The sequence below is a fragment of the Arvicola amphibius genome, chromosome 7 (assembly GCF_903992535.2).
Source record: "Arvicola amphibius chromosome 7, mArvAmp1.2, whole genome shotgun sequence".
Taxonomy (NCBI): domain Eukaryota; kingdom Metazoa; phylum Chordata; class Mammalia; order Rodentia; family Cricetidae; genus Arvicola; species Arvicola amphibius.
This window is the reverse complement of record NC_052053.1, coordinates 45,281,477-45,307,388: the sequence shown is the minus strand read 5'-3', so window position 1 is coordinate 45,307,388 and position 25,912 is coordinate 45,281,477. Positions and strand designations below refer to the sequence as shown.

At 47.5% G+C, this 25,912-nt stretch overlaps 2 protein-coding genes across 7 annotated transcripts in view; one reads left to right on the top strand and one right to left on the bottom strand.

The window, feature by feature from the left end:
* Brd3 (bromodomain containing 3) overlaps positions 1–5,484 on the top strand; it is a 32,680-nt gene extending 27,196 nt beyond the window's left edge. For 5 of the 6 annotated variants that reach the window (XM_038336284.1, XM_038336283.1, XM_038336285.1 and 2 more), the window contains exons 10-12: positions 178–470; positions 1,389–1,514; positions 2,500–5,484. In XM_038336284.1, coding sequence (XP_038192212.1) covers positions 178–470; positions 1,389–1,514; positions 2,500–2,615 — 535 coding nt within the window. In that variant the 3' untranslated portion in view covers positions 2,616–5,484. Of the gene's footprint in view, positions 1–177; positions 820–1,388; positions 1,515–2,499 lie in introns of those variants that run through there. The other variant, XR_005286169.1, reaches the window with a different exon arrangement.
* A 2,089-nt stretch (positions 5,485–7,573) lies between these two features.
* Positions 7,574–9,884, bottom strand: Brd3os (BRD3 opposite strand). The gene has a single exon (XM_038336290.1). It carries the CDS (start codon positions 8,412–8,414, stop codon positions 8,160–8,162), a length of 255 nt encoding a protein of 84 aa, XP_038192218.1. The 5' UTR covers positions 8,415–9,884; the 3' UTR covers positions 7,574–8,159.
* Between the last annotated feature and the right edge of the window lie 16,028 nt (positions 9,885–25,912).

The window sequence follows — 25,912 nt, the reverse complement described above, 5'->3', positions numbered from 1 at the left end:
ATGGTCTTGCCTGTCCGTGGCAGGCAGACTAGACATCAGTGGTCCAGCTTTTGTTCCTGAGGAACCTTGGGTACACCCCTAGGGAAGAGAGCAATCTGTAGTGGAGAAGAAGACGACTAGGTGGTGGGACAGATAACTGAGACTCAGTGTCACATGGCTCCCTGTCTTCTTCCTTAGACAGCTAAAAAAGGGTGGCAAGCAGGCATCTGCATCCTATGACTCAGAGGAAGAGGAGGAGGGCCTGCCTATGAGCTATGACGAAAAGCGTCAACTCAGCCTGGACATCAACCGGTTGCCTGGCGAGAAGCTAGGCCGTGTGGTGCACATCATCCAGTCCCGGGAGCCCTCTCTCAGGGACTCAAACCCAGATGAGATTGAAATTGACTTTGAGACCCTGAAGCCAACCACGCTACGGGAACTGGAGAGATATGTCAAGTCTTGTTTACAGAAAAAGCAGAGGAAACCATTGTGTAAGTTTTCTGGCAGAGCATGTTGCTCATAGGCACTGGCTCACAGCTGCCTTACTGTCTAAGCCTACCTGCCCACCACAGGCTCCAAGGACATCTGAACTCAGCCAGTACATGCCTGCCCCCATATCCTCTTCCCTGTTCTCTGGTAAGGAAGATGCCTACTAGGCCTTAACTGGCTTGTAGTGGAAAGGTAGGGCCTGGGGTTGGCCTAGCCCATTTGTTCATGTCCAGTTAGGGCCCTTCTCTCTCCTCTCCTAAAGCTCCATTTGGGCTTTGACTGCAGGGAGGGGTCTCACTTCCTTGACTCATCAAGTGTCCAAAATCTCTACAGGATGGACTCTGACCCTAGGTAAAGTGCACCCTGAATTTGATGGTTTTACCAGACAGGAACCAGTCACTGCCAGAGTCTGCAGGTGCTGGAGGCTGGGAGGAAGGGAAGTCCCAGGGCAGCCCCTCACTATCTAGGCTCATGCCAACCTAAGTGTGGCTGCTCGTATGTGTTTGATCCTCATTTACTCTGGAACAGACTGACTAGAGGGTGATAATGATAAATCTGATGGTGAAGGCGTAACTTTGCCAGACCATGTCAGTCTCTGTGGCTTAGGCAGGAGAGAATAGCTGTGCTGAAGGAGGACTGAGACAGGGTCTGTGCCCTTCCCGTGGACAGAGGACAAGTCATAGCCCAGACTCTGGACTCTGGTAAGGTGTAGAGGTGAGGGAAGGCTCTGAAGATGTGTCACGGTGGTTCCAGGTCCCTGGTGTTTCCTACTACACAGGGATCCGATAACAGCTCTGCACCAGAGATGGTGATTCTGCATGCACTAGTGTGTGGGACTGGGACTTTTTGGCTGCCTGGTTGGCTACTGGCTGCTGGCACAGTTATAAGGAATGTCTCACTGCTTACCTGCCATTCTACAGCAACAAGTGGGAAGAAGCAGGCAGCCAAATCGAAAGAGGAGTTAGCTCAGGAGAAGAAAAAGGAGCTGGAGAAGCGGCTACAGGATGTCAGTGGACAACTGAACAGCAAGAAACCCACTAAGAAAGGTAACTATCCAGGCCATCAGAGGACAACAGTCATAAGGACCAGGAGAGGTTTTTTTTCTTTTTTTTTTTTTCTTTTTTTTTCTTTTTCTTTCGTTTTTTGAGACAGGGTTTCTCTGCAGCTTTTTTTAGAGCCTGTCCTGGAACTAGCTCTTGTAGACCAGGCTGGCCTCGAACTCACAGAGATCCGTCTGCGTCTGCCTCCCGAGTGCTGGGATTAAAGGCGTGCGCCACCACCGCCCGGCTTAGGACCAGGAGAGTTTGATCAACCTCCTAGTATCTCTTAGATTTATCTACAACTAGGCATGGGGGCATCTTTGGCCCTTGGGAGGTTGCAGAATCGTGTGTGTGTGTGTGTGTGTGTGTGTGTGTGTGTGTGCGTGCGTGCGTGCGTGCGTGCGTGCGTGCGTGTGCGTGTAAGCCCTAAAGGCCCACACAGTTGGGTTCCTGGAAAGAGCTCCTTAGGGCTGGCCTCGATGCTAAGGGTTTGGGATCCACCCCTAAGCATCAATCACCAGTTTGTAGGAAGCAGCTAGTTTCTGGCTTTCTAACCCAGCATATTAAATTGGTGCAGTGGCAAGCTCTGTCTCCTGCCCAGGCCTTAGGTTTAGGTGAGTGGGTGTTTTTGTCTCTTCTTCTCTCTGGAGTTTGAGACCTTTTCCCTTTGTTTCAGAGAGATGCTCTAGAATAGCAGGATAATAGGCAGTGGACAGAGTCTGAGATCATTGGTCAGCTGGGATCCTACTTGGGCTTGCATACCAAGTGCTATAGTTTTGTGGTTTCTATCTTCCTAGTGTCAGATAGGGCAGTGAGGGTCTGTGACTTGTGTCCTGGTGTGGCCATGTGGCCACTGAATGCTATTTTATGAGCATCCTTCAAGTATTTGCTGTACCTCTGGGTCAGGAGACAGATAACCTGTGACAGGGTAGTGGCGTGAACACTTTTGATCACACACTGCTCAGCGAGGGCCTCTTTGGTGTCCCTACAGAGAAGTCCAGCTCAGCGCCCTCGGGAGGCCCTTCAAGGCTCAGCAGTAGCAGCTCCTCGGAGTCCGCGAGCAGCAGCTCCAGTGGGTCCAGCTCCGACAGCAGTGACTCAGAGTGAACTCGGACTGGAACAGAGCTGGACAGATGGACGTGGCACGCGCCGACTGCAGTGTCCCCTCCTATGGTTAATATACTTTCGTTCCATGGTGTGCAGGTTTTCTTTTACTTCAGTGTTATGATCTCTTCCAGCTGTGCTCCGGTAGGGCGGAGAGCCTCGCACGTGCACCAGACCCCAAGAGAGGGCCGAGCTCTGCGGGAAATGCCTTTGCAGCTTGGTTTAGTTGTTTGGAGACTGCGGCCTGGGATGCTAACCTGATAACCATAGACACATGGGAGGTGTGGCTGGACCTGCCCAATACCTCTTCAGGCCCAGCCTCGCCCTTAGTAACTTGAAGGAAGCCTTTCAAGGGTTTTGGTCTAGAATGGGTTCTGTGTTTGAAAGCTGTTAGAACACTAACCAGCAGGTTACTTCTCTCTGCAGGGGCTGAGGACAGGTGTGTCAGCCCACAGAAACCAGGCTGGGCCTCAGCAGAGGGTCCTCGTAGCTGCAGACCAGAGCCTCCCACCTCTGGTTTGGGTGTGGAAGAAGAGGGGTGCTGAGTTCTCTGGCCCTATGGCTGTGCAGCGTGCAGGTTTCGGGACACCGAAACTTTTACCTCAACTTAAGGGAATAAAAACAAAAGACAAAAAAGATCTAAAAAAAAAAAAAATAGAAAACAATAACAAAAAACATTTTTGTAAGTTCATCCATTTTCTACAGAAGTCCAGTCCAGCGTGTCCCCACTTTGCTAGCGCTGCCTGGCTGCCGCCACCTCACATTCTGAACCACCTCCCCAGTTTTATGTATATATAAATACTTTATTTATTAACATCATTGGTCATTTTTTAAAAAAGGAAAAAAAAGAAAAGAAAAAAACCATAAATAAGTGCATTAAGAGAAGTAGTAGAGATACAGGCCTCTGGCGACGAGGAGACTGGACCCGTGGTGAGAAGATTTGGTCCTGTGGCGGCGTGCCCTTCTGGTGCTCATCACGTCTGGGCTCTCTGGGTTTTTTTGTTTGTTTGTTTGTTTGTTTTGTTTTAGATGAAGTTTGGGGATTTTACAAATGTAGACACCCTTCGGCTGCAGCACATCCTCATTTTATGTTGTCTGTTCAGTTCTTTCTTACTAACATCAACGGAGGGAACCTCGGTTCTTCAACACAAGCTTTGTAAGCTGAGAGAAAAACGATGTATATCAGGCCAAGTCCTTGACATTTAATTTTCTATTGTAAAAAGTAATAATATACAGAGTTTAACAGAAAGTTCTGATGGTTTGTTGTTGTTGAGGCTGCCAAATGATTTTGGAATTCAGGGTCAGCCTGGATTAGCTCTGAGCATTGTGGCCTCAGCCAGGAGCACACGGGCCAATCTCCCAGGCCTGTAAGTACCTGCCCCTCCAGCCTGCAGAGGCTCTTCCTGACCTCTTCACTTTTGACAGGGACAAAGGTGAGCCTGATGATCGCAGGGGTCCCTGTTCAAGAATTTCCAGTTAGCTCAGAAAACTGATTCTCCTGACCGCCACCCGAGAGAGCCAAGTGCAGAGCCTTGTGTTGTATGGTTTTACTTGTGGTGGGGTCTCTGCAGTTTCTTCCTTTGCTTCTAGGCAGAGCCAGGGACTCACCCTTAACATCCCACATGGGAGTTTAAAACTCCTAAAGGCAGTCTCACTAGCCCACTAGTGAATGTGGGCAGGCAGTGGGCATCAAGCTCGGGAAGTGGCTGGCTGGCTACCATGTCTAGACGCCTGGTGAGTTATCAGTCAGTTTGTTAAACTTGTAAGCCAGTTTTGTTTATAATAAAAATATAAGTGGATTTTAAGGTTCCATTTTTTTAAAGTTACCCTTGTTTTTCAAAGGTATTTTTTAAACAGATCTTTAATAGAATATTTAAGCTGTGACTAAGAAATAAACATGAGGAAATTGACAGGCCTTCACATGGGGTCTCAGTGGCGGCCTACCGTGACAGCCTAGCCAGCATGCCTGGGCAAGGCACAGTGCCTGGGCTTGCATAGATAGGGTGCCTCTGTGAGCTGTTAGGTAAGCAGAGTCCGGCTCTGGCTTGCATCCCAGCAGTGGGGCAGTGGTGTGGAGCTGGTTGCACAGGATGGAGGGTCTGGCATTTCCACGACTGTGGTCCCTACTGAGCAGCTTCTGTCATTGGTGCTTTTAAAATTTTTTTTTAAAGCTTTCTTTCCAGACTTAAACTGTTTTGTCTCCAGAGTTTTGGAGGACATTGGTTCCCACAATGCCAGGCTGCAGGGTAACTGCCATTCCCTCCTTCTGAGTTACAAAGGCTACATGGACTTAGATTGTCCTGTACAGAGGTGGAGGGCAGCTGTCCATGACTTCCTTGAGGGTTACATGCAGGGGTGGGGTAGGCACTTGGCAGAGTCTTGGAGGCCGAGGGGTCAGACCTCCTCAGGCTGTGTAACTTAGCTTGCTTACAGACTGGAGACATTTTTTTTCTGTGGTTTTCTTGGTTTTTCCTTTTGCAGCTGTCACACCTTTTACAGTCATTTGGGAAACAAACCCACTGTTAAAGCTTCGTCATCCTGTTTATCATTGTCCCTGCTGCTGGCATAACACTTCCAGAAGCTTTTCTTTTTTTATATATATATTTAAAATGATTCTTTTCTGTATGATGTGCATGCAAGTTTACCGTAACTTTTCTTAAACTTTTTAGTGCCGTTTCTAGTATATTCCTGTAAATGTCAGTTACTGAAAATGAGTCCATTGTAAGTAGTTTTAGCTTGTTTTTTGCAATGCCGGCCTCAACACCACAGAGTTAAAAACGGTAGGAAGTACTCTGGTGTCTCTGGTAATCATGAACCTTTCTCCTGGGGTGTTTGTTTTGTTTTCATAATAAAAAGAAGGGGGAAAAGGCTATGTCTGTGTAGTTCTCTTTGCTGCAATGCCTCTCTTTTGTGGTTATTGTTTGTCTATATTTGTTTTTTCAAGACAGCGTTGGAGCCTGTCCTGGAACTTGCTCTGTAAAACCAGGCTCTCATGGAACTCACAGAAATCCACCTGCCTCTGCCTTCTGAGTGCTGGGATGAAAGGGTGTGCGCCACCACCGCCCAATTGCAGTGCTTCTTTCTAAGGGCACGTGGCGAGCTCTTCACACTTGACCTCTTTACAGCTCTTGGTAGAAACACACAGAACATCCAAAAAGGGCTTTAAAATACTTCAAGCTAAGTGTGGTGGCACATACCTGTAATCTATTGGGAAGTTGAAGCTGCAGAACTGAATTTTTTTTTTTCTTTTTTCTTTTTTTGGTTTTTTGAGACAGGGTTTCTCTGCAGCTTTTTTTAGAGCCTGTCCTGGAACTAGCTCTTGTAGACCAGGCTGGCCTCGAACTCAGAGATCCGCCTGCCTCTGCCTCCCGAGTGCTGGGATTAAAGGCGTGCGCCACCACCGCCCGGCCTGAATTTTTTTTTTTTTTTTTTTTTTTTTTTTTGAGACAGTTGTCTTTGTCTAACAGCTCTGGCTGTCCAGGAACTGCTCTGTAGACCAGGCTGGCTTCAGTGTCACAGAAATCCACCTGCCTCTGCCTCCCAAGTGCTAGGATTAAAGATGTGTGCCACCACTGCCCGGCTGCTGTGAATTCTTTAAGACCAGCCCACTACAGAATAAGAATGGAGACTCTTTTGCAGGACAACAGCAAAGAACTTGGAGTAGCTGCCATCGTCACGGTGCTGGGGGACAGGAAGTCCTTTGCAGTCCTCACTTGGACTGACTGCCTTTCCTCAGACGGTCTCACCATTCCCTCCCCTCCTTGCTGCAGTCTACCGTCAGGTTATTTGTGGCATAGGCCATAGTGGAAATGTAGGTGAGAATCATAAAGAACCCTGTACTACTCACTAAGAATAGGCTGTGGAGTGGCTTAGACACAGTGAAGAAGGAATGGGGAGTTGGGCTTTAGTGTCTAAGAATCCTAAAGTTGTTTTCCAGGTGGCCAAGCCATTGGCATCAAGCCTGTGCAGGAGGTTCATGTTGGGTCCTATGGCATGTCCACTCCATCCAGAGTGGGTCAGGCTACCTCGTCATCCTTGCTGACACAAACCCTTCCCATCAGACTAGGCTCTTACAGCACTGACCTGGCCTCCCAAGCACAGATGGCATCCTCCTGTAGTCTAAGCAGCTTAGTGACTTCCTAGTGTCCTAATGGGGCCTGATGCTTATGTGCCACTCATTCCTGCTGACCCCCTGAAGACAGCTGTCCTACAGGTGCTTACCCTCCTAACAGTCTGTGACCTCAAATCCCATCTCCAAGTCAGTGCTGTGTCTGATGCAGTCTTGGGATAGCGTGAGGTGGAAGCATCTGGCAGAAAGTCTGAAGCTTGCTTGCAGGACTTCAGCTGACTAACTTGGAACAGTTTCCAACTCCTAGGACTCCTTGTCAGGCCAAGCAACCTGAACTGTTGAATGAGCTTCCTCTCTAAATGTACAGAGATATTCTACAGAAGTCCAACCTATGGCCTTGGTCTGCAGCGGTGACTAAGCCAAAGGACCTAGGTTCCTCAGGAGGCTCCAGCTAGCTAGGTCTGGCTGGCTGAAGTGTTTGAGGAATGCACTGTGTCCTGGTGGTTCTAGTACAAATTTGCACATCTCTAAAGAGATTTAGGGTATAGTGAACACAGCCAAGGGTGAGATATGCTCTTTATGTAGATTATAAGCCAGGTGTCATCTTTGCCAGTGAGTGCCTGGTGAGTGGGCAGAACAAGCTGCAAGTGGCAGTTTGACTGCACACCGCAGAGTGAGGATCTGCATGCCTTCTGACAGTGGCTGTCTTGAGGGAGGGACTGTGCCTGTTTTATGTATTTCCATGTCGGGGCTCCCTTACCAATCATTAGCTGTTAACCGTTTCTTCAGAAAGCTAAGTAAGGTTTTACACACCAAGGTAAATGAGAAAGGGAAGAGTCTTAAGACATTTATTCAGAAGGTTCGGCTTTGACAAAACACATCTCCCGAATTTGTATAGCTACACAGACCTTAAGTGCACCAGAGGCAAGTACGTTCTAGCTGTCTATACCGTGTGTACTGAGGTGGGACATGATATAGACCTAATGAAGCCCACTGTGACCTGACAGGAAGGAGCCCCTATTCTCCACCGTCGGGTAAATTCTCTTTCCCACACAATTAGGTTTGGAATTAAATCAGGCAACTTAGATGGGGCTTTAAATTGCAGGGGTTTGCAGGGTGGATGGTGCTGCAATGCAGTAACCATCACTAAAACTCTTGGCTTTGGAGTGCCACTACAGCCCGGGGCCCCTTTCCACGTGTCACTGTGGTGAACAGAGATCTGGGACCCTCCAGGAAGAGAGTTCCCTCTTTACCCTAGACCTGACCCATTCTGTATCAGGCAAGCAGCTCATAGAGTTGGGGATGTCTCCCTGGCTTCCCTTTTGTTTGGAAGCATTGTGAGCGCCAAGGCCTGGGTAGTGAGGGGCACGTCTAGGTACCAGCCATTGATTGATAAAGGGCTGGGTGATATTCTTGGGTATTGAAGTTTTTATACCACAGCTTGATCTTCACATCCATCAAGGATCATCTCCCTGGGATTACATGACTGAGCAAAATTTAGACTGGCCGGTGTTCCTAGAGACCCCAAGCTGGTTTTTGTCTCGAACTAAGATGGCCTCATTTCCATACTGGGAGTACCACATGCTACGACTCCTGCTCAGGTATGTACTGGGAGGTACAGACTCCAACTTCTGCTGCTGCTGTTGCCAAATGAGCAAGGAAGTGTCCCTGTACCGGAGGCGGGCAAAGCGTTCTGACAGGGCCTTCTCTGCCAGCGGGACCCGGCCACTCATCCCCCAGTCTCAGGCTCTTGCACACCTGGTTTTCCTCTTAGGTCAGGAAGAGCTGGCTGCTTTGCTCTGTTAACTAGTTGGCCAAGAGCCTTGATGGCTGTTAGGTTAAGGAGTCCTTGTTCAACTTAGTCATGGAAGTAGGCAACTCAGACCTTCCATGGGCAGGATCTCAGGAGGGCAGGGAAAGCCCAGACACCTCTGACCCAGTTCAAAAGTGTGAGAGTCATTCCAGACAGAAAGTGGGTCACATTGGCGCTGTGGTCCAAACTCTGCACAACAAAGTGCTGTAGACTTGGCTGAGACTCCACACCACTCTGGGTGGCCTGTCAGGTGTCCACTGCCTCTGCAACACTTTTGAACTCAAAGAGACATATCCAGGATCCCGAGAGGACGGGCATTGTACAGTCTACAGAAGGTGCTGACTAGTCCACACTACTCACAACGCAGCTGGGATCTGGACTTAGTGCTGGTTCAAGTCCTCTTCTAGCTACTCTTCCACTCTTAGCATGGGTGGCATTGCAAAGGGAAGAAGCTGTCGGGCATCAGGAGCAGGCCCAACACGGGGCCTCGCAATCAGCAGCAGCCTGGATGGGGTAGAGTTCAGTGAAGCTACTCACGGATGCGGCCGGCTGAGCTGGGTGGGAGGGTGAGGTGTGTGGGCAATTGCAGGTCCCTTAATAACCCACGGATGTTTAGTGATACCAGGGTCTCCGCTGGTGAGAGAAGCGTCCCTCAAATACCGAGCAGAACTCCTGGGAGGAGGGAGGATGCAAGTCCCACGCCCCTCGCCCCTGCTTCTGGCAAAAGTATAGCTTGCCCAGCCCTGTCCAGACGTTCCAGCAGAGTAGCCTTCCCGACCAGCGTTCGTGGACACGCGTGGGCCGGGTGACGCAGGTGCTCCAGGTCCGGGGCGGGTCCAGGAGGCCGCGGCTACGTCTCCATGGCAGCGTCGCAGGCGTGGTGAGTCGAGCGCCGAGGACCGGCTGCCTACGGACCCATCGATCACTCTGCCAGGCGGTGGACGACCCAGAGGGAGAGGCGGAGTTGCCCGAGATGGATGGGGAAGGGAAGGGGGAGGAGGAACTGGAAAAGGAGGAACAGAAAGGTGTTGGGAATCTAAAGGGAGGGGAGAGAGGAGGAGCCGGTGGAAGGAGACGTCAAGAAGAGCAAAATCCAGAATAAGAGGCCTGGAGAGAGAAGAGGATCCTGAGAAAGTGTGTGTTGCGGGGAGGGGAAGACGTACTAGGAGATGGGGAGGAGCTGATAGAGGCAGGATGAAAGAAGGAGTAGGGAAGGAGCAGAAGGAAGAAGAACTGGGGAGGAGAGGATGAGGCTTGCGCCTAGGAGCCTGAAGAAGCGAAGGAGGAAGGAGGAAGGGGCGTTTGGGGAGGAAAGGGACATTGCGGGAGTCGGTGTAGGAGATGGTAAAGACAAAGGGAGAAGCCAGAAGAGAAAAGAAGCGTGCAGAAGACAGGAGTCAGTATAAAGGAATGGGCGGGCGGACGGGCAGGCAGGGGCGCTTGGGAGCCTAAGAGCTGGGGAGAACTTGGGGGCGGGGTTTGAGGTGAAGCCTGGAGAGGGAGGAGCTGCCGGGGAGCACGGAGAAGGCCTGGAGGAGATGTTGAGGAAGAGCAGGCATTAACATTAAGGCACCTTCCCAGTCCTGATGCTGTTATAATGGTTCCTGCGGCTTTTCTTTATGTTTGGGTTGGGGTGTTGGTGCTAGGCAAATGCTCCAAGTGAAGCTTTGTTCTCCGGTTTTATTTCCTTTTTTGCAGTTACTTTGTCAGACCTATAGCTGTTACTATCGACATCCCACTCAAATGACGGGCGCATTGTTCTCAATTTATTCACCGTTGTGTGGAATGTATCATTTCAAAGGCAGCTATGTAACTCCATCACTCCACGTACTGTTCATTTGAATTGTTCTAACAGCCCCAGAGAAATTCAGCATGCACTCAGCACTCACCTCTGCACTCCTCCGATTAGACCCCAGCAACATACTTTGACCCCGTGTTCATCGGTTTCCTTCATAAAGTGATTTTCACAGTTTCCCCCAATGCAAGAATATTGACATCGGAGAGTAGGGAGGGTGAAGGGTGGGATGATTGTGGCCAAGTACATGGGCAGCAGAGGTAGGCAGATCTCTGAGTTTGAGGTCAGTTTAGGTCGTGTTTCAGGCCAATCAATACTACATAACAAGACCGGGGGGGGAGGGAGGGAGAGAGAGAGAGAGGGAGGGAGGGAGGGAGAGAGAGAGAGAGAGAGAGAGAGAGAGAGGAAAAAGGAATATGAACATCCTCAAAGCAGAACCAATTTTCAGAATACCAATTCTTTTGTTTGTTTTTTAAATTTAATTTATTTATTTTATGCATATAGCTACTCTATTTGCATGTATGACTACATGCCAGAAGACAGCATCAGATCCCACTATAGATGGTTGTGAGCCACCATGTGGTTTATGGGAATTGAATTCAGGACCTCTGGAAGAACAGCCAGTGCCCTTAACCTCTGTGCCATTTTTCCAGCTGCTTGTTTTTGAGACAAGGTTTTTCTGTGTATCCCTGGCTGTCCTGGAACTCACTTTGTAGACCAGGCTGATCTCTAACTCAGAGACCCACCTACCTCTGCCTCCCGAGTGCTTGGATTAAAGGTGTGCTCCACCACTGCCCGGCTCCTTCTCAAGTTCTTAATGATTCTCCTTGAGAATCTTGAGTTCTTTTGTTTTGTTTGTTTTTCAAGACAGGGTTTCTCTGTGATACAATCCTGGCTGTTCTGGAATTTGTTTTGTAGACCAGGCTGGGTTTGAACTCACTGAGATCCACCTGTCCCTACCTCCGAAGTGCTGGGATGAAAGGCGTGTCCCACCACCTCCTTGAGTTCCTAATGATCCTCCTGCCTGGGCTGCTAGTAGAAGTAGCCATCAAGTGACTTACCTGATTTCTGAGGGCAGGCCCCTGAGGGGTGGGCTGTTCATCCCAGCTCTACAGTTTGGGCTGCGTTTGCAGATTTTCCTTTATCTATGCCCCTTGGCCCTTGGTGCTGCCAGCTCCTGCATGTTTCCATGCCTGGGATCTCACCAGTGCCTATTGATTAGACCAGTCACTGACTGTCCTTCCTGATATGTCCATGCCCCATGGGAGCAGGAACTTCAGTAGCTTCTCTGTGCTTTCCTGCCATGACAGTGGCAGTAAAACCCTCCATGCCCAGGAATCTGAACTGACAGAGTTGTATTTGCTCTCGGTTCTGGAAGTGAGATATCTGAACTTCTGCTGTGGACGGAGATGGGGATGTAGCGCAGTCAACAGGGTATTTGTCTAGAATGCATACAGCCTAGGTGATGTGGGAGGGTCTTCTGGTTTGTGTTGATTTCATTGGTTAATAAAGAAACTGCCTTGGCCCATTTGATAGACCAGCCCTTAAGTGGGTGGAGTAGACAGAACAGAATGCTGGGAAGAAGGGAAGTTAGTCAGATGCTTCAAGCAGTCGTCATGACTCTCCTCTCTGAGATGGATGCAGGCTAGAATCTTCCCGGTAAGCCACCCCTCGTGGTGCTACACAGATTACTAAAATTGGGTTAATCAAGATGTGAGAATTAGACAATAAGAGGCTGGAACTAATGGGCCAGGCAGTGTTTAAATGAATACAGTTTGTGTGTTGTTATTTCGGGGCATAAGCTAGCCAGGCGGCCAGGAGCGGGGCGGCAGGAATGCAGCCCGCTGTTCACACTGCACCTAGGTTAGGTCCTTAGCACTTTATAAAATAAAACTGGGTGTGGTGGTACAGCCCCCACACACTGGAGGGCTGGAGGTGGGAGCAGAAGAATAAGACGTTCAAGCCCATCCTTGGCTATGTAGTGAGCTTAAGGCCAGCCTGGGCTATGTGAGAGAGACTGTATCTCAAAAAAAAAGTGGAAGCCAGGGGGTGGTAACACATACTTCTAATCCAAGTACTTGGGAGGCAGAGGTAGGTGGATCTCTGTGAGTTTGAGGCCAGCCTGGTCTACAGGTGGAGTTCCAGGACAGCCAGGGCTACACAGAGAAGTCCTATCTCAAAAAACAAACAAAACAAAAAGACAAAACAAACAAACAAAAATATGGATAAGGTGACTCTTACTGCTAGTACTCTGGGGGAAAGTTATCTGCAGTGTCTCCTAGCTACAATGACTGCTCTCTGTCTCTGTCCATCGTTAGCTTGCGACTGAGTTGCTTCTGTCTCTACCTCAGTGACCACATGGCTATTCTTCCTCGTTGTGTCACCAAACAAGTCCTCTACCCTGTGTTACTGGGTCTCTAAGGATGTAACACTGAATCGAGAAGTCATGAAGATAATTTATTTATTTATTTTCTTTTTTCTTTCTTTTCTTTTCTTTTTTTTTTTTTTTTTTTTTTTTTTTTTTTCCAGACAGAGTTTCTCTGTAGCTTTGGTGCCTGTCCTGGAACTAGCTCTTGTAGACCAGGCTGGCCTCGAACTCACAAAGATCCACCTGCCGCTGCCTCCTGAGTGCTGGGATTAAAGGTGTGCACCACTACTGCTCGGCCATGAAGATAATTTAAAAGGATCTCATTGTCAAGACCCCTTTCCCCAATCAGATTCCACTCTTGGGTCTCAGGGATTCCATATGCACAAGTCTTTGGGGGACATACCACTTACCCTGCTATAATACCTAACACAGAAATTAGTATAGAAAAAAATGGGGGAGGTTGAGATTGGTTATCTGGCCAGGTTGTGGCTGAAAGCTCTGGATGCAGCTTATCTCAGGGAACAGGTCAAAGGGCAGCACTAACTAAACACTGACTAATCCGATTATCCCCTCTGGTCACCCAGGAGGTAGAACCCAGTGGCCGCGTCTGCAGGACCCAGAATGATGAAAAAGAAAAGTATTCAGTTGTTTTGACTACAGTATGGAATTTATTTATTTATTCACTCATTTATTTATTCAGGAAAGTTCTCAATGTATATCACTAGCTGGCCTGAAACACACTATGTAGCCCAAGCAGGCCCTTATTTACAATCCTCCTGCCTCAGCTTCTTGAGCAGATAGAATTATAGGCCTGCACCACCAGGCCTGACAAAGCTAGTGTTTTGTGTACACAGGGAAAGTGCTGATCTACAACCATTAGCCCAAAGTAATTTTGTATTCAGTTTTTGAAACTTGAATATATGCAAACAATGTTTTTTTTTAAATCTTATCAAACCCCCTACTTCCTCCCTCTAACTCTTCCCTGGTGCTATAGGGATGAATACTTTGCATTGGTATGGATCTTGGTTTATTGATACAAATTAAGGTCAATTTTGTTATATTGCTGCTCTTGATTAAGGTATTGTGTTTGTGTAGCTCATTTAAAAATGTAATGTATAATTAAAAATACAGGTTAATTGATAGTCATCTATAATAGTCAAGCTTGTAGTCGTGCTAGTTAGGTTTTCTAAATGTACAGAGATTTATTTCAGTTGGAAAGATACTTAAACCTTTCAAAGAGTAACAGAATATGGCATTTAAAATATTAAAGAACTTAGGACATTTCATGACAATGAGACTCATCTGCTCCTGGCAGTACTAATCTACTTCAGGAGGATGATGAGCATCCAAGAGGCTCCTTGTGTAGTTTGTTAGCCATTTGTGCAAGAAATTGCTCTTGCCTGGACTACTTGAACTGGACTACTGTATGAACTGGACATGCAGGACCAACAGAAAAATAACTGCTGAAGTTGCCTAAAGGTGAGATGATCCTTCAGGGTTTCTGCTTCATAAAAGAGTCTGCCAGACGTTCTGCAGAATACAGAAGAAAGTGACTGACAAACGGCCAATAGAGGCAAAATAGTCTTTCAAATTTCCTGCTTCATGGAAAAGTCTGCCAGATACTATGAGCCAGTAGGTTGAAGATGGGTACCCCAATGTTACAAAAGAACTTTGGGTGACTGTCCAGGCAGCAAGATATCTCTGTCAATTGTAGAGTTTTGAAAGTTGCTTACAATACACTTCCTATATACTTAGGTAATATTATATCCTTCTGGGATCTCTGATGGAGTTGAAGAATAGATAGTTATAATTATAGTTGTAGAAGAATAGATAGTTATAATTATAGTTGTAAATGGACTTAATATTGTAACTATAATTCTTGTTTGATAACTGTTTTGTTATATGTAATTTTGCTATGTTAAAGTTAAAACCTTCCTTTTTATTTAGACAGAAAAGGGGAAGTGATGTGGGATGTCTGTCTGAATATGTGTTGCTTTTATTGGTTAATGAGTAAAGCTCCTTTGGCCTATGGCAGGGCAGAATAGAGTAAGGTGGGAATTCCAAGCAGATACAGGAGGAAAGAAGGTGGAGTCGCTGGACAGTGGTGGTGCACTCCTTTACACCCAGAACTCAGGATGCAGAAGCAGGAGGATCTCTGTGAATTGAGGTCAGCCTGGTCTATAGAGCTAGTTCCATGACAGGCACCAAAGCTACACAGAGCAATAAATAAATGAATGAATGAATGAATGAACGAATAAATAAATAAATAAATGGATGGCAGAGTCAGAGAGATGCCATGTAGCCACTGAAGGAGATAAACATTTGGGAACCTTACTGAACCTTGTGGTAAAATATAAAATAATGGAAATGGGTTAATTTAAGATATAAGAGCTAGCTAGCAATATACTTAAGTGATTGGTCAAGCAGTGTGATTAGTTCAGGTCTGGGCATCTGGGAAACAAATAAGCAGCCTCTGCCTACACTGTGGCACCAACCAACCTGTCTCCCTCCTGGCTTCATGTCCTTTTATTTTTACTATTGCTGCTATTATTTTTGTTGTTGTTATTTGTTTTTTATTTTTGTTCTGAGCCCTCTCTCCAGCCCCCTAGCCCACTGATTCTAATTAATGCTGTCCTGGAACTTGCCTGTAGACCAGACTGGCTTCGTTTACAGAGATCCACCTGCCTCTGCCACCTGATGCTGGGATCAGGCGTGCGCCATCACCATTGGAGTACCTGCTGAGATTTTGATTGGCTTGATCTCATGCAGGTCGTGTGCAGGCGACAACAGCTGCTATGAGCTGATGTATGTGGCAGGTGTCATGTCTAGAAGACATTTCACGGTTCTCTCCCAGCTTACCCTTTCATGTGTGCTGTTCCCTGAGCCTTGAGTGAGAGGAGGTTGATATAGGTGATCCACTTGTGGCTGAGCACCCACAGTCCCCATGGGATTTTTAATATGGTCTTTCAGAGAGGATAAAAGGCTAGCACTCCTAAATATTTGTTCTAGGCACAGCTTACTACTCAAGGGTGCTGTCTGCCTGTCTGAGGCAACCTCCAGCAGGCCTCCTTGCCTGACTGTGGTAGGCTTTATCAGGGAGAAGAAGCTGCCATCATTGGTCCCACCATTTAAAAGAAATATTTATTTTTATGTGTATGGGTGTTTTGCCTGCATGTATGTCAGTGTGCCACATGCATGCCTAATGCCCTCAGAGGCTGGAAAAACGTGTAGAATCCCCTGAGACTGGAGTTACAGATGGTTGTAAGCCATCCTGTGGGTGCTGGGAATCTGATTGGGGTCCTCTGGAAGAGAGGCCAGTTCTCTTAACTGATGTGGTATAGGAGGTTCTTCTGTTCATGTTTTGCTTTCATTGGGTAATGAATAAAAACATTGCTTTGGACCTGATAGGGCAGAACTTTGGTAGGTGGAGAAGACAGACTGAATGCTGGGAAGAAGGGCAGACACCATGGATCGTCTGCTTGACACAGACGCTGGTTAGAATCTTGCTAGTAAGCCACAGTCACGTGGTGATACACAGATTAATAGAAATGGGTTAAATTAAGATGCAAGAATTAGCCAATAAGAAACTAGAACTAATAATAAATAAATAAATAAAGTAGTGTATAATTAAAAATTACAGATCAATAGTCATTTATAAAAGTCAAACTAGTACTCATGTTAGTTAGGCTTTCTAGATATACAGAGATATATTTCAGTTAGATAATCTTCAACACTTTATTTTTTTTATTTATTATGTATACAATATTCTGTCTGTGTGTACGCCTGAAGGCCAGAAGAGGGCACCAGACCTCATTACAGGTGGTTGTGAGCCACCATGTGAATTGGGAATTGAACTCAGGACCTTTGGAAGAGCAGGCAACACTCTTAACCGCTGAGCCATCTCTCCAGCCCAACACTTTATTTATTTATTTATTTATTTATTTATTTATTTTGGTTTTTCGAGACAAGGTTTCCCTGTAGTTTCTAGAGCCTGTCCTGGAACTAGCTCTTGTAGACCAGGCTGGCCTCGAACTCAGAGATCCGCCTGCCTCTGCCTCCCAAGTACTGGGATTAAAGGCATGCGCCACCACTGCCCGGCTCAACACTTTATTTTTTAAAAAAGATTTATTTATTTATTATGTACACAGTGTTCAGCCTCCATGTATGCCTGCAGGCCAGAAGAGGGCACCAGACCTCATTACAGATAGTTGTGAGCCACCATGTGGTTGCTGGGAATTGAACTCAGGACCTTTGGAAGAGCAGGCAATGCTCTTAACCTCTGAGCCATCTCTCCAGCCCCCTACATTAAATTTTTAAATGAGCTGTCTAAAAATAATACCTTAAACAAGATCAGAAATATACATATAGAGTGTAACAAATTGACATGAAATTTGTCTCAATAGACCAAAGTCCATACCAATGTAAAATATTCATCTTTATATCATATCCCCCTTATAATCTTTTTGAAATTGATTATGACCATTAATCACAATAAGCCCCCTTTAAATGAAAATAAACATTTATAAACTGAAATTTTGGGAATTTGGGTGTTGTTCTCTCCAAACTGCTTCCTGCTGCTTGTTGGGTGAAGTATTTTTAGAGGTTCACAGAGACCTTTTGGGGGGGTCTTGTTCCATCAAACCACATTAGCCTGGAAGGAATTCACAGGTTCTCATCTTCTGTGACAACAAAAGCAGTACCTCTTTTCCAAACCAAACATATCCTTAGATGGTGTGGAAAGTCCTTCTGTCTATGTGTTGCCTTTATTGGTTAATGAATAAAGAAACTGCTTTGGACCTATAGCAAGGCAGAACTTAGCTAGGCTGGGAAAACTAAACTGAATGCTGGAAGAATGAAGGAGGAGTCAGAGGGAAGTCATGTAGCCCCGCCAGAGATAGGCGCCAGAACTTTACCTGGTAAGCCACAGCCTTGTGGCAATATACAGATCAATGGAGATGGGTTAAATTAAGATTTAAGAGTCAGCCAATAAGAAGCTAGAGCCAATGGGCCAAGCAGTGATTTAATTAATACAGTTTATGTGTGGTTATTTCAGGGCTGAGCAGCCAGGAACAAACAAGTGGTCTCCTCCAACACTGAGACTCAAATTTTGAAGTCAAGATACCTTTATGTTGGTTTAATTTAGCAGCTCCCAGAATCAAATGTTTCTCTGCCATCAAGAAATTCAAAGAAAACACAATAATATACATAATCCAGACTCTCTGTGTATATTCCATCTTTACATGGCCTATTTTTCTTTACTTTTTAAATCAATGACTGTCTGTACTCTTTTATATTACTTTTACTGTCTGTTTAAAGACTGTTTTTGGCTGGAGAGATGGCTCAGAGGTTAAGAGCACTGGCTGCTCTTCCAGAGGTCCTAAGTTCAATTCCCAGCAACCACATGGTGGCTCACAACCATCTATGATGAAATCTGATGCCCTCTTCTGGTATGTAGGCATACATGCCTGCAGAATGCTATATACATAATAAATAAATATTAAAAAAGACTTTGTTTTATTTTTTATAACTGTTTATACTCTTTTCTTTCTCACTCCCAAGCCTACATACATTTTAAAATACACTGTGTCTTGTTTAGAGGTCTTTTATGTCTGAATCTGTCTTATTGTGTATCTGAAATCCTTTTCTGACAAGGAACACCTTTTTTTTTTCTAATGCTAAATGAGTGTGCCTAGGACCAACTCCACAGCCCTGCCTATTTGCTCCACTCAGTCCAACATGGCAGAGTCATGTTCACTACCTCTGTGAGCCATGCTCATTGCCCCAGATCCAGGGATGCAGAGGGTCTATGTTGCCATTAAGCAGTTTGTAACATGCTGCCCACATGGGGTTCCGTTTAAGTGCTAGGCCTCCTGAAAGAGTCAGAGCTATTCTTGCTGTCAACACAAACCAGGAAGCTGTCTCTCAAAGAAGCCATGCAGTCTTGCTGCTAATGCTGGGTCAGGAATCCTTCTCTCAAAGGAATTGCCCCTCTGTTTGCCTCCAGCAAACAGAGCCCACTCGAGAAAATGCTGCCACCCAAAAGCTGTGCTTAGGGCTGGAGAGATGGCTCAGAGGTTAAGAACACTGACTGCTCTTCCATAGGCCCTGAGTTCCTAGCAACTACATGGTGGCTCACAACCATCTATAATGAGATCTGGTGCCCTCTTCTGGCCTGCAAGCATACATGGAAGGAATGTTGTATACATTTAAAAAAAAAAGCTATGCTTAACTCCGTTTTCCCGTGTCCAGAATCCCCTCCCAAGCTCTCTCGGGTTCCATGTGTATGCAGTTGGCCCACATTGGTGTCACTTTGTAGTAGGAGACTGCTTGTTCATTTCCCAGCCACCCAGACCCAAATAATCATACAGAAACTATATTAATTACAACACTGGCTGGCCAATAGCTTAGGCATATTCCTAGCTAGTCCTTACATCTTAAATTAACTCATTTCTGTTAATTTGTGTATTGCTATGAGGCTGTGACCTACCAGTAAAGTTCTGGTGTGTCCTCCTCCTTCATCAGCTACATGGCATCTCTTGGACTCTACCTACTTTTTATCTCTGTTCTGATTTTCCACCCATGTCTCTCCAAGTTTTGTGTGTGTGTGTGGTATAGTGAAGTCTTTTCTGGAAGGGTAGGTGGAAGGATGGAGGAATGAGTGGGTGCGTGGGTATATGGATGGGTAGATGAGTGGGTGGACAGGTGGCTAGATGGATAGGTAGATGTCTTAGTCAAGATTTCTCTTGCTGTGATAAAACACCATGACCAAAATCAACTTGGGGGGGGCAGGGAGGGTTTATTTCAGCTTATAACTTTGAGGTTGAACTTCATCGCTGAGGGAAGTTGGGGCAGAAACCTGAAGACAGAAAATAAAGCAGAGACTATTGAGGAATTCAGTTAGTAAGCTGAGCTACTAGCTCCTCATATCTTGGCAGCCCGCTTTCTTAACACAATTCACAACTACCTGCCCAGGGGTGCTCCTTCCTTGTTGTAGGCTGGCCTTGCCCACATCAATTATTAGTCAAGAAAATGGCCACACAGGCTAATCTGGTGAAGAAATTTTCTCAACTGAGGCTCCCTCTTCTCAGATGACTCTAGCTTATGTCAAGCCAACAAAACAAAAAACAAAAGCCAAACCGAACCTGGACAGTAGTTGTGTGAGTGGTGGGCAGATAATGGATGTGTGGCCAGGTGGATGGGTGAACAGGTGGATGGGTGAGCAGGTGGATGAGTGAACAGGTGGATGGGTCAGCAGGTGGATGAGTGAACAGGTGGATGGGTGGGCAGGTGGATGGGTGAACAGGTGGATGGGTCAGCAGGTGGATGGGTGGGCAGGTGGATGGGTAGGTGAGTGAATGGGTGGGTGGTGGATGGACGAATGGGTGGATGGTGGATGATGAGTAGCTATGTGGATGTGTAGTAGCTAGGTAGATATGTGTCTGGGTGGATGGGTGGGTAAGCAGATAGGTGGATGCGTAAATGGGTAGGTGTGTCAGCGGAGTCAGGCACTCATGTCAGGCTTGGTGCTGGGTTCTGGGAGAACAGGGTATAGGCGCCTCCATAGCCAGGTGAACATCACAGGGCCTCCATTTAAGGTACAAAGGAAAAGGTTCTGTCAGGCCTGGTGGCTGTTTGGGCTTGAGGAGACACACATTTCCCAGACCCCAGTCAGCCCTCTGTTCAGTTTAATTAATTTAGAAATTGATACTAAATTCTATTTTTGGCAAACTTTTAAATGTATCTGAAACAGCTTGAGCAGGAAAATCTTTTTCAACTGTGAATTTTATGAAACCTAAATATATTTAGACCAAATGCTTCTGAGGGGAATTTCGGGTTCAGATGGAAATGTGCTGCATGTGTAAGGCATACCCTACACTTCCAAGACAAGAAAAGGATGTAAAAGATCTCTTTAGTAAGTTTTAATGCTGATTAGATATCAAAATAACAATGTCTCAGACATGACGGATTAAACTGTGTCTCATTAAGGTTGATTCTGCTCACAATTACTTACTGGTCAGCCATAGAACATACTGAGCAAAGAACATGGGTTACGAAAAAAAACTTCCGACATATTCAAGGTGAATAGTGGTGGTGTGGTACCAATGACACAAAGTGTCCCTGATAGGCGTACCCAAAGCAGGTTAAAAAGTAGCTAGAGCCAAGGGTAGGTGGAGGTTGGGGGTTACAGTCAAGACTTACAAGTTCTCTTGCTTCAGGGTAGGGATATATGTGTTGTCCTATCAGGGAGGTGTTGGAACAGGTGTGTTTGGTACATTCTCTTAGTCATGCTGACTTCCAGGAAGCCTGACTGGAGGAGAGGTGGAAGGGCCCAGGAGACAAGTGTCGTCTCCTCTGAGGCTGAAGGAGGATTTCAGGCACTGATGAGGGTGTGATGAAGCACAGTCAGGCTTTTCCTGGCTGTGTGCCTCACACTGTGGGTAGCAACTTCTTTTTACCAAGACCCAACACTCCTAGCAGTCAGCCTGTGGTCATCTGAGCCTGTCTGGTTATATGCTTAGTGCCTGCGGGGACTCCAGCGTCCCCTGGTCCCCCCACCCCCCGAGTCCATTATTCACATGCAGCCAAATGGAGCTTGGCTTTCTCTGGCCCCACCATCTCCATTTATCTAGCATCCAAGTGGCTTGTGGCTCTGTGATGAGGGCTCTTGGAAAAGCAGAGTCTCCTCCCCCAGTGCTGCCTCTCAGTCTCATATGGACAGCTGACCTATGTCCTAGACTCCGCACTCTCTGAAGGCTGTGCTCACCTGCCCTGTACACAGGGTCTTCCCAGATGCTGCTGCAGCCTCCAGACAGGCCTGGGCAGGGGTGGGGTTGAGGTGGGGGAGGGAAGGGACTGTCTTTATGTTTTGCATAGTCACTGGCAGGTGCCCAAGCTGTGGCCGTGTCACAGCAAGATTTCAAATCCAGTGTAGGGGTCAGTCTCTAGACTGTGGCGTTTGGCTTAATTTTGAAGTTGAAGCAGCTAACAGTAACAGTCTACATTTTGCCTTTTCAAAGGAAATGCAGAGGGCCCACACCCACCATCCAGCAAGGCGTGCTCCGTCTCCATGACTGGCCAGATGGTCTTTTCCTACACCTATAATTTCCTGGGAAATTGTGACAGCTGAATTTGCCTGATGGAGCTCCAAATAGAATTTGCAAAATGTGTGTTCCTGTGGGTTGGATGCGAGAATAAATCTCTCACCCGGTCAAAACATTCATTTCCCTTTCTCTAGGAACAAAGCCGGTCAGTATTGGACTGAGTTGGAGGGGGATGGGTGGGATGGGTGGATAGATGCAGGTATAGGTGGCTGGATAGGAGTGGGGCTGATAACGATGGACAGCTGGGAGGCTGGCTTCAGCCTTCTAAGAGTGATGGGCAGAGGAACATGGGAGGGCCTAGCGGAGGAAGGGAAGGGCTAAGTGGATTAAAGGGTGACTGGACAGAGGGCTGGGTAGATGAATTCAAGGACCAGTAAAGAGATGTAAAAAGAGGTTCAGGGCTGGTGGGAAGCGAATGGAAGGCTGGGTGGTAGAGAAACAGGAGGCCAGTGCTGGTATTCCTTTGAATGAGAGACTTGGTTGTCCTTGTTAGGAAGAACCCTTTGATGGTTTGATGGTGGTTCCCCCTTTCCCTCTCCCCCGCCCAGGACAGGCTTTCTCCAGTCTTGGTTCTTCTGGAACTCATTTTGTAGACCAGGCTGGCCTTGAACTCACTGACGTCTGCCTGCCTCTGCCTCCCAAGTGCTGGGATTAAAGGCATGTGCCATCACCTTCCTGCTGAAGGTAGTCTTTTCGATGAAAATATAGAGACCATGTAGTGTGTCTGGGTGCTGGGGAAGCAGGGACTGATAATCAAAATGGCTGGTCTGGTTGTGAAGGTCCTTAGTTTTTCTTTTTTTCTTTCTTTTTTTCTTTTTTCTTTTCTTTTTTTCCCTGAGAGACAGGGTTTCTCAGTAGCTATGAAGCCAGTCCTAGAACTTGCTCTGTAGACCAGTCTGGCCTCAAACTCACAGAGATCCACCTGCCTCTGACTCTTGAGTGCTGGGATTAAAGGTGTGCGCCACCACTTCTCGGCTTGGTCCTCAGTTTCTTGGATGTTCCAGTGTCTGTAGAAGCTTCCACCGAGGCAGCTGCCATCCAAAGCACTGGATGCTTAGAGTCACTTATGGTCTGGATGAACACCAGCCCTATGACTGCCCAGTGAGTGATGTCTCAGACTGTATGGGGGGGCACCCTCTGCAGAAGTCTGGGAGGGCAGAGACAGATTGAGTTCCATGATTTCTCTTGTGTTGACACCTATATGCCTTAAGGTCAGCCTAGCCTAGAAAGTAAATGCAAACAGCTCTGTTGGGAGCACTGGAGAAAACAGACTCCATGTTGAGATCCTGGTTCAAATCCCTCCACTGTTAGTCAGAACTTTGGTCATGTCCCTCTCTGAGGGAAGAATTCTAGGCAGAGAAACTGCAAGTGCAAAGAACTAGGAGGAACATAGAATACACAGCCAGGGAAGGAAGCTGTGCCAAAGGGGGTTTGCTTGGGGAGAATCTGTCATTTTTTTCCCTTTTTTTCATTTCCTTTAAGACAGTGGTTCCCAACCTTCCTAATGCTACGACTCTTTAATACAGTTCCCCATGTTGTGGGGACTCCAGCCATAAAATTATTTTTGTTGCTATTACATAACTATTTTTGCTGTTATGAATTGTAATGTAAATACCTGTGTTTTCTCATGGTATTAGGAAACCCTTGCAAAAGGGTCATTTGACTGCCCCCAAAGGGGTCATGACCCACAGGTTGAGAAACACCTCTTTAAGGGCTGGCGTTGGAGCCTGGGGCCTCGTGCATGCCAAACGGTGTTCTTTCAAAGAGCCGCAGGTCTGAGTAGGAACTGAGTTCTACGAATGGCTTGAGGTGGCAGAGTGACAGGGTTGCATCTAGATTTAGCTAGATCTTTGCTGGCTATGAAGAGCAGACTGAAGGGCAAGGCAGAAGCAGGCTGTTGAAGAACTCAAGGGGGGAACCTGAACTCTGGTGGCGGTGGAGCTAGGCGTGCTCAGAATCTGAATGTGGCTTCTTGAACTCGCAGGCAGGTAGGATGTGCAGAAATTCACACCAGAGCCCATCAGAGATGCTGCTGCCGTTGACCAGCCGATGCCTGGGAGTACAAGAGATGTTCTGTTACCTTTGATTTAGAAGAGACTCTGGGCCCAGGATCTGTTGCCCCCGGCCTTGGCTCCATCCACCCGTGCCTTCCTGTCAGCCTCCCAGCCTCCAAAAGCATGCTTTTTAGGGATGGCCAACTTCCAGAAGCCCTGTTGCACCCTTCTAGGCACCTCTCTGCAACCTCTTGCATGGTCGGTCCCTGGCCCTCCTTCTACATCCTGCATATGTGGCTAGGGTTGGCAGCCCCTCAGGGTTTCATCTGCTCAGTTCACCTCAGAACTGGTCACTGGAACTCAGCATAAGTGGCTTTCATAGAGCTCATCTCCAAAGTGGGGAGGTATTCTTGTTTTTGGGACATGTTCAGAGGAGAGTCCTGGCAAACAGTCCTGGGGCTGGGAGAGTGGGTGAGGTTGAACACTGAGGAAAAGTATCCCCTTTATCAGCACTCTGCAAGTTGTTTTGAGCCCATGCAGTCTGACCTACACAGCACAAAGGACATCTGGAACACTTTCCACCCAGCTGTCCTTCATTGATCCCTCCTATAATTTCCCTGTAGAGCTTCCCAAGGTCTCCATCAAATACACAGGACGAACGAACATCCTCAATATCCAGACAAGGAATTGGGTACCATAGAGGCACATGATTGGTGCAGGACCACTTGTGCCAGGAGGCCTAGATCTCTTGACTTGCAAGACTGACAGGCTAAGGCTCTGCTCTACAGCCCCTCAAAGGCAGCCTGCTTTCTGGGAGCTGCTACTGCCCTTAAGACCACCAGGGGGCAGCAGATGAACGTCTGACTGACTGTCAGAGTAGTCTGTCCCAGACCTAGTCTGGTCATGGTGAGTTTCCTGATGAGGCGGGAAGGTTGAGGGCAGGGAGGGTAGAGATCTCTTTCCTGTAAAGGAGCTCCCTGGGTACAGACACCCAGGCATGAAGGGAGCAGGATTAGCAAGGTGCTCTGCTTTCATCCCCCCACTCCCGCCCTGTGTTGCAAGGTACTGAATGACTTTTAGGGAGATGCTGGAGGGTCTGCCTGTGGCCCTGTGCTTTGGATGACCTGCAGCAGGTCCTTTCTCTGAGGCTATTCAGAGGTGAAGTGGTACCTAGTCAGGAGCTAGCCAATTATTCAACCTGACTCTGCCTGGCGCCTCTTGCCTCTCCTGACCCCTAGTATGAGGTTGCATGCTTCCTCTTTAGGTGGGGAAGGGATGAACTGACTTCCTGCAGAGGCCATTCCAGGGAGGACGCTCCTGGATGCAGGTGACAGGCTTTGTGTGTGCATCGAGGTGGGATCTGCCATCCTGCCCTGGGCTAGGTAAACTGAGGGAGATGCAGCGACTGACATAACGATGGATGACCAGCCCACAAAAGATCAAATCAGGAGGCTCTGGTGGACTGGTCACTCCCCTTTCTCCCAGCTCCCTTCCAGGACACCAGTCTCCGAGAAGGCTGGGCTTTGTGGTGTTTCCTTTACTAAAAACTCACGGGTCCTGATAGATGAGTCCGCAGCAAAGTAATTCCAATTGCAAAATCAGTTGTTGGTGCTTTTAAGTCCCCCCCCCCCCCACTGTCACGATGTCCTCAGGACACCACACTGTAGATCCTACCAGCACCTCTCACCAGGGAATCTAGGGAGGGGGCTGCTTGTGACCGCAAGTGAAGGATTTTTTCCCCTCTTTTCTTCTTCGGGAGACGGGAAGTCCTGCGGATCCTGACAAGGACATTAGACTGGAAGGGTACTCTGGAAGGCCTGAGCCCATTAACCAGATTGATGGGGCCATAGGGGCGTGATTGTGTAGCCCAGCTGGATGCGCGTTCCCGGGTCTGTCTTTGCAGAGGTCCCTGCAAGGGCGGAGCGCTACAGGGGTCACCTTTTAGTCTCTAACGAGGTGCAGAAGCCCTCATCACTCTGCAGGAGAGTCTGCCGGCCTGGGTCCACGTGCACCTAACGGAAAGTCGCCAGCCCAGAGCCTCCCCTACAGCCCCGCCCTCCCCAACTTTCGCTGGCGGCCCCGGGGCAGGAAGTGGGAGGGCGGGTTGGAGGCGGTGCTTGGGTCGCGTGGGAGGTGCCGGGGAGGATGCCAGCTCCGCCC

Excerpts from the sequence above, each read along its gene's own strand:
- Brd3os (XM_038336290.1), bottom strand. The coding sequence starts at position 8,414 with ATGAGTGGCCGGGTCCCGCTGGCAGAGAAGGCCCTGTCAGAACGCTTT.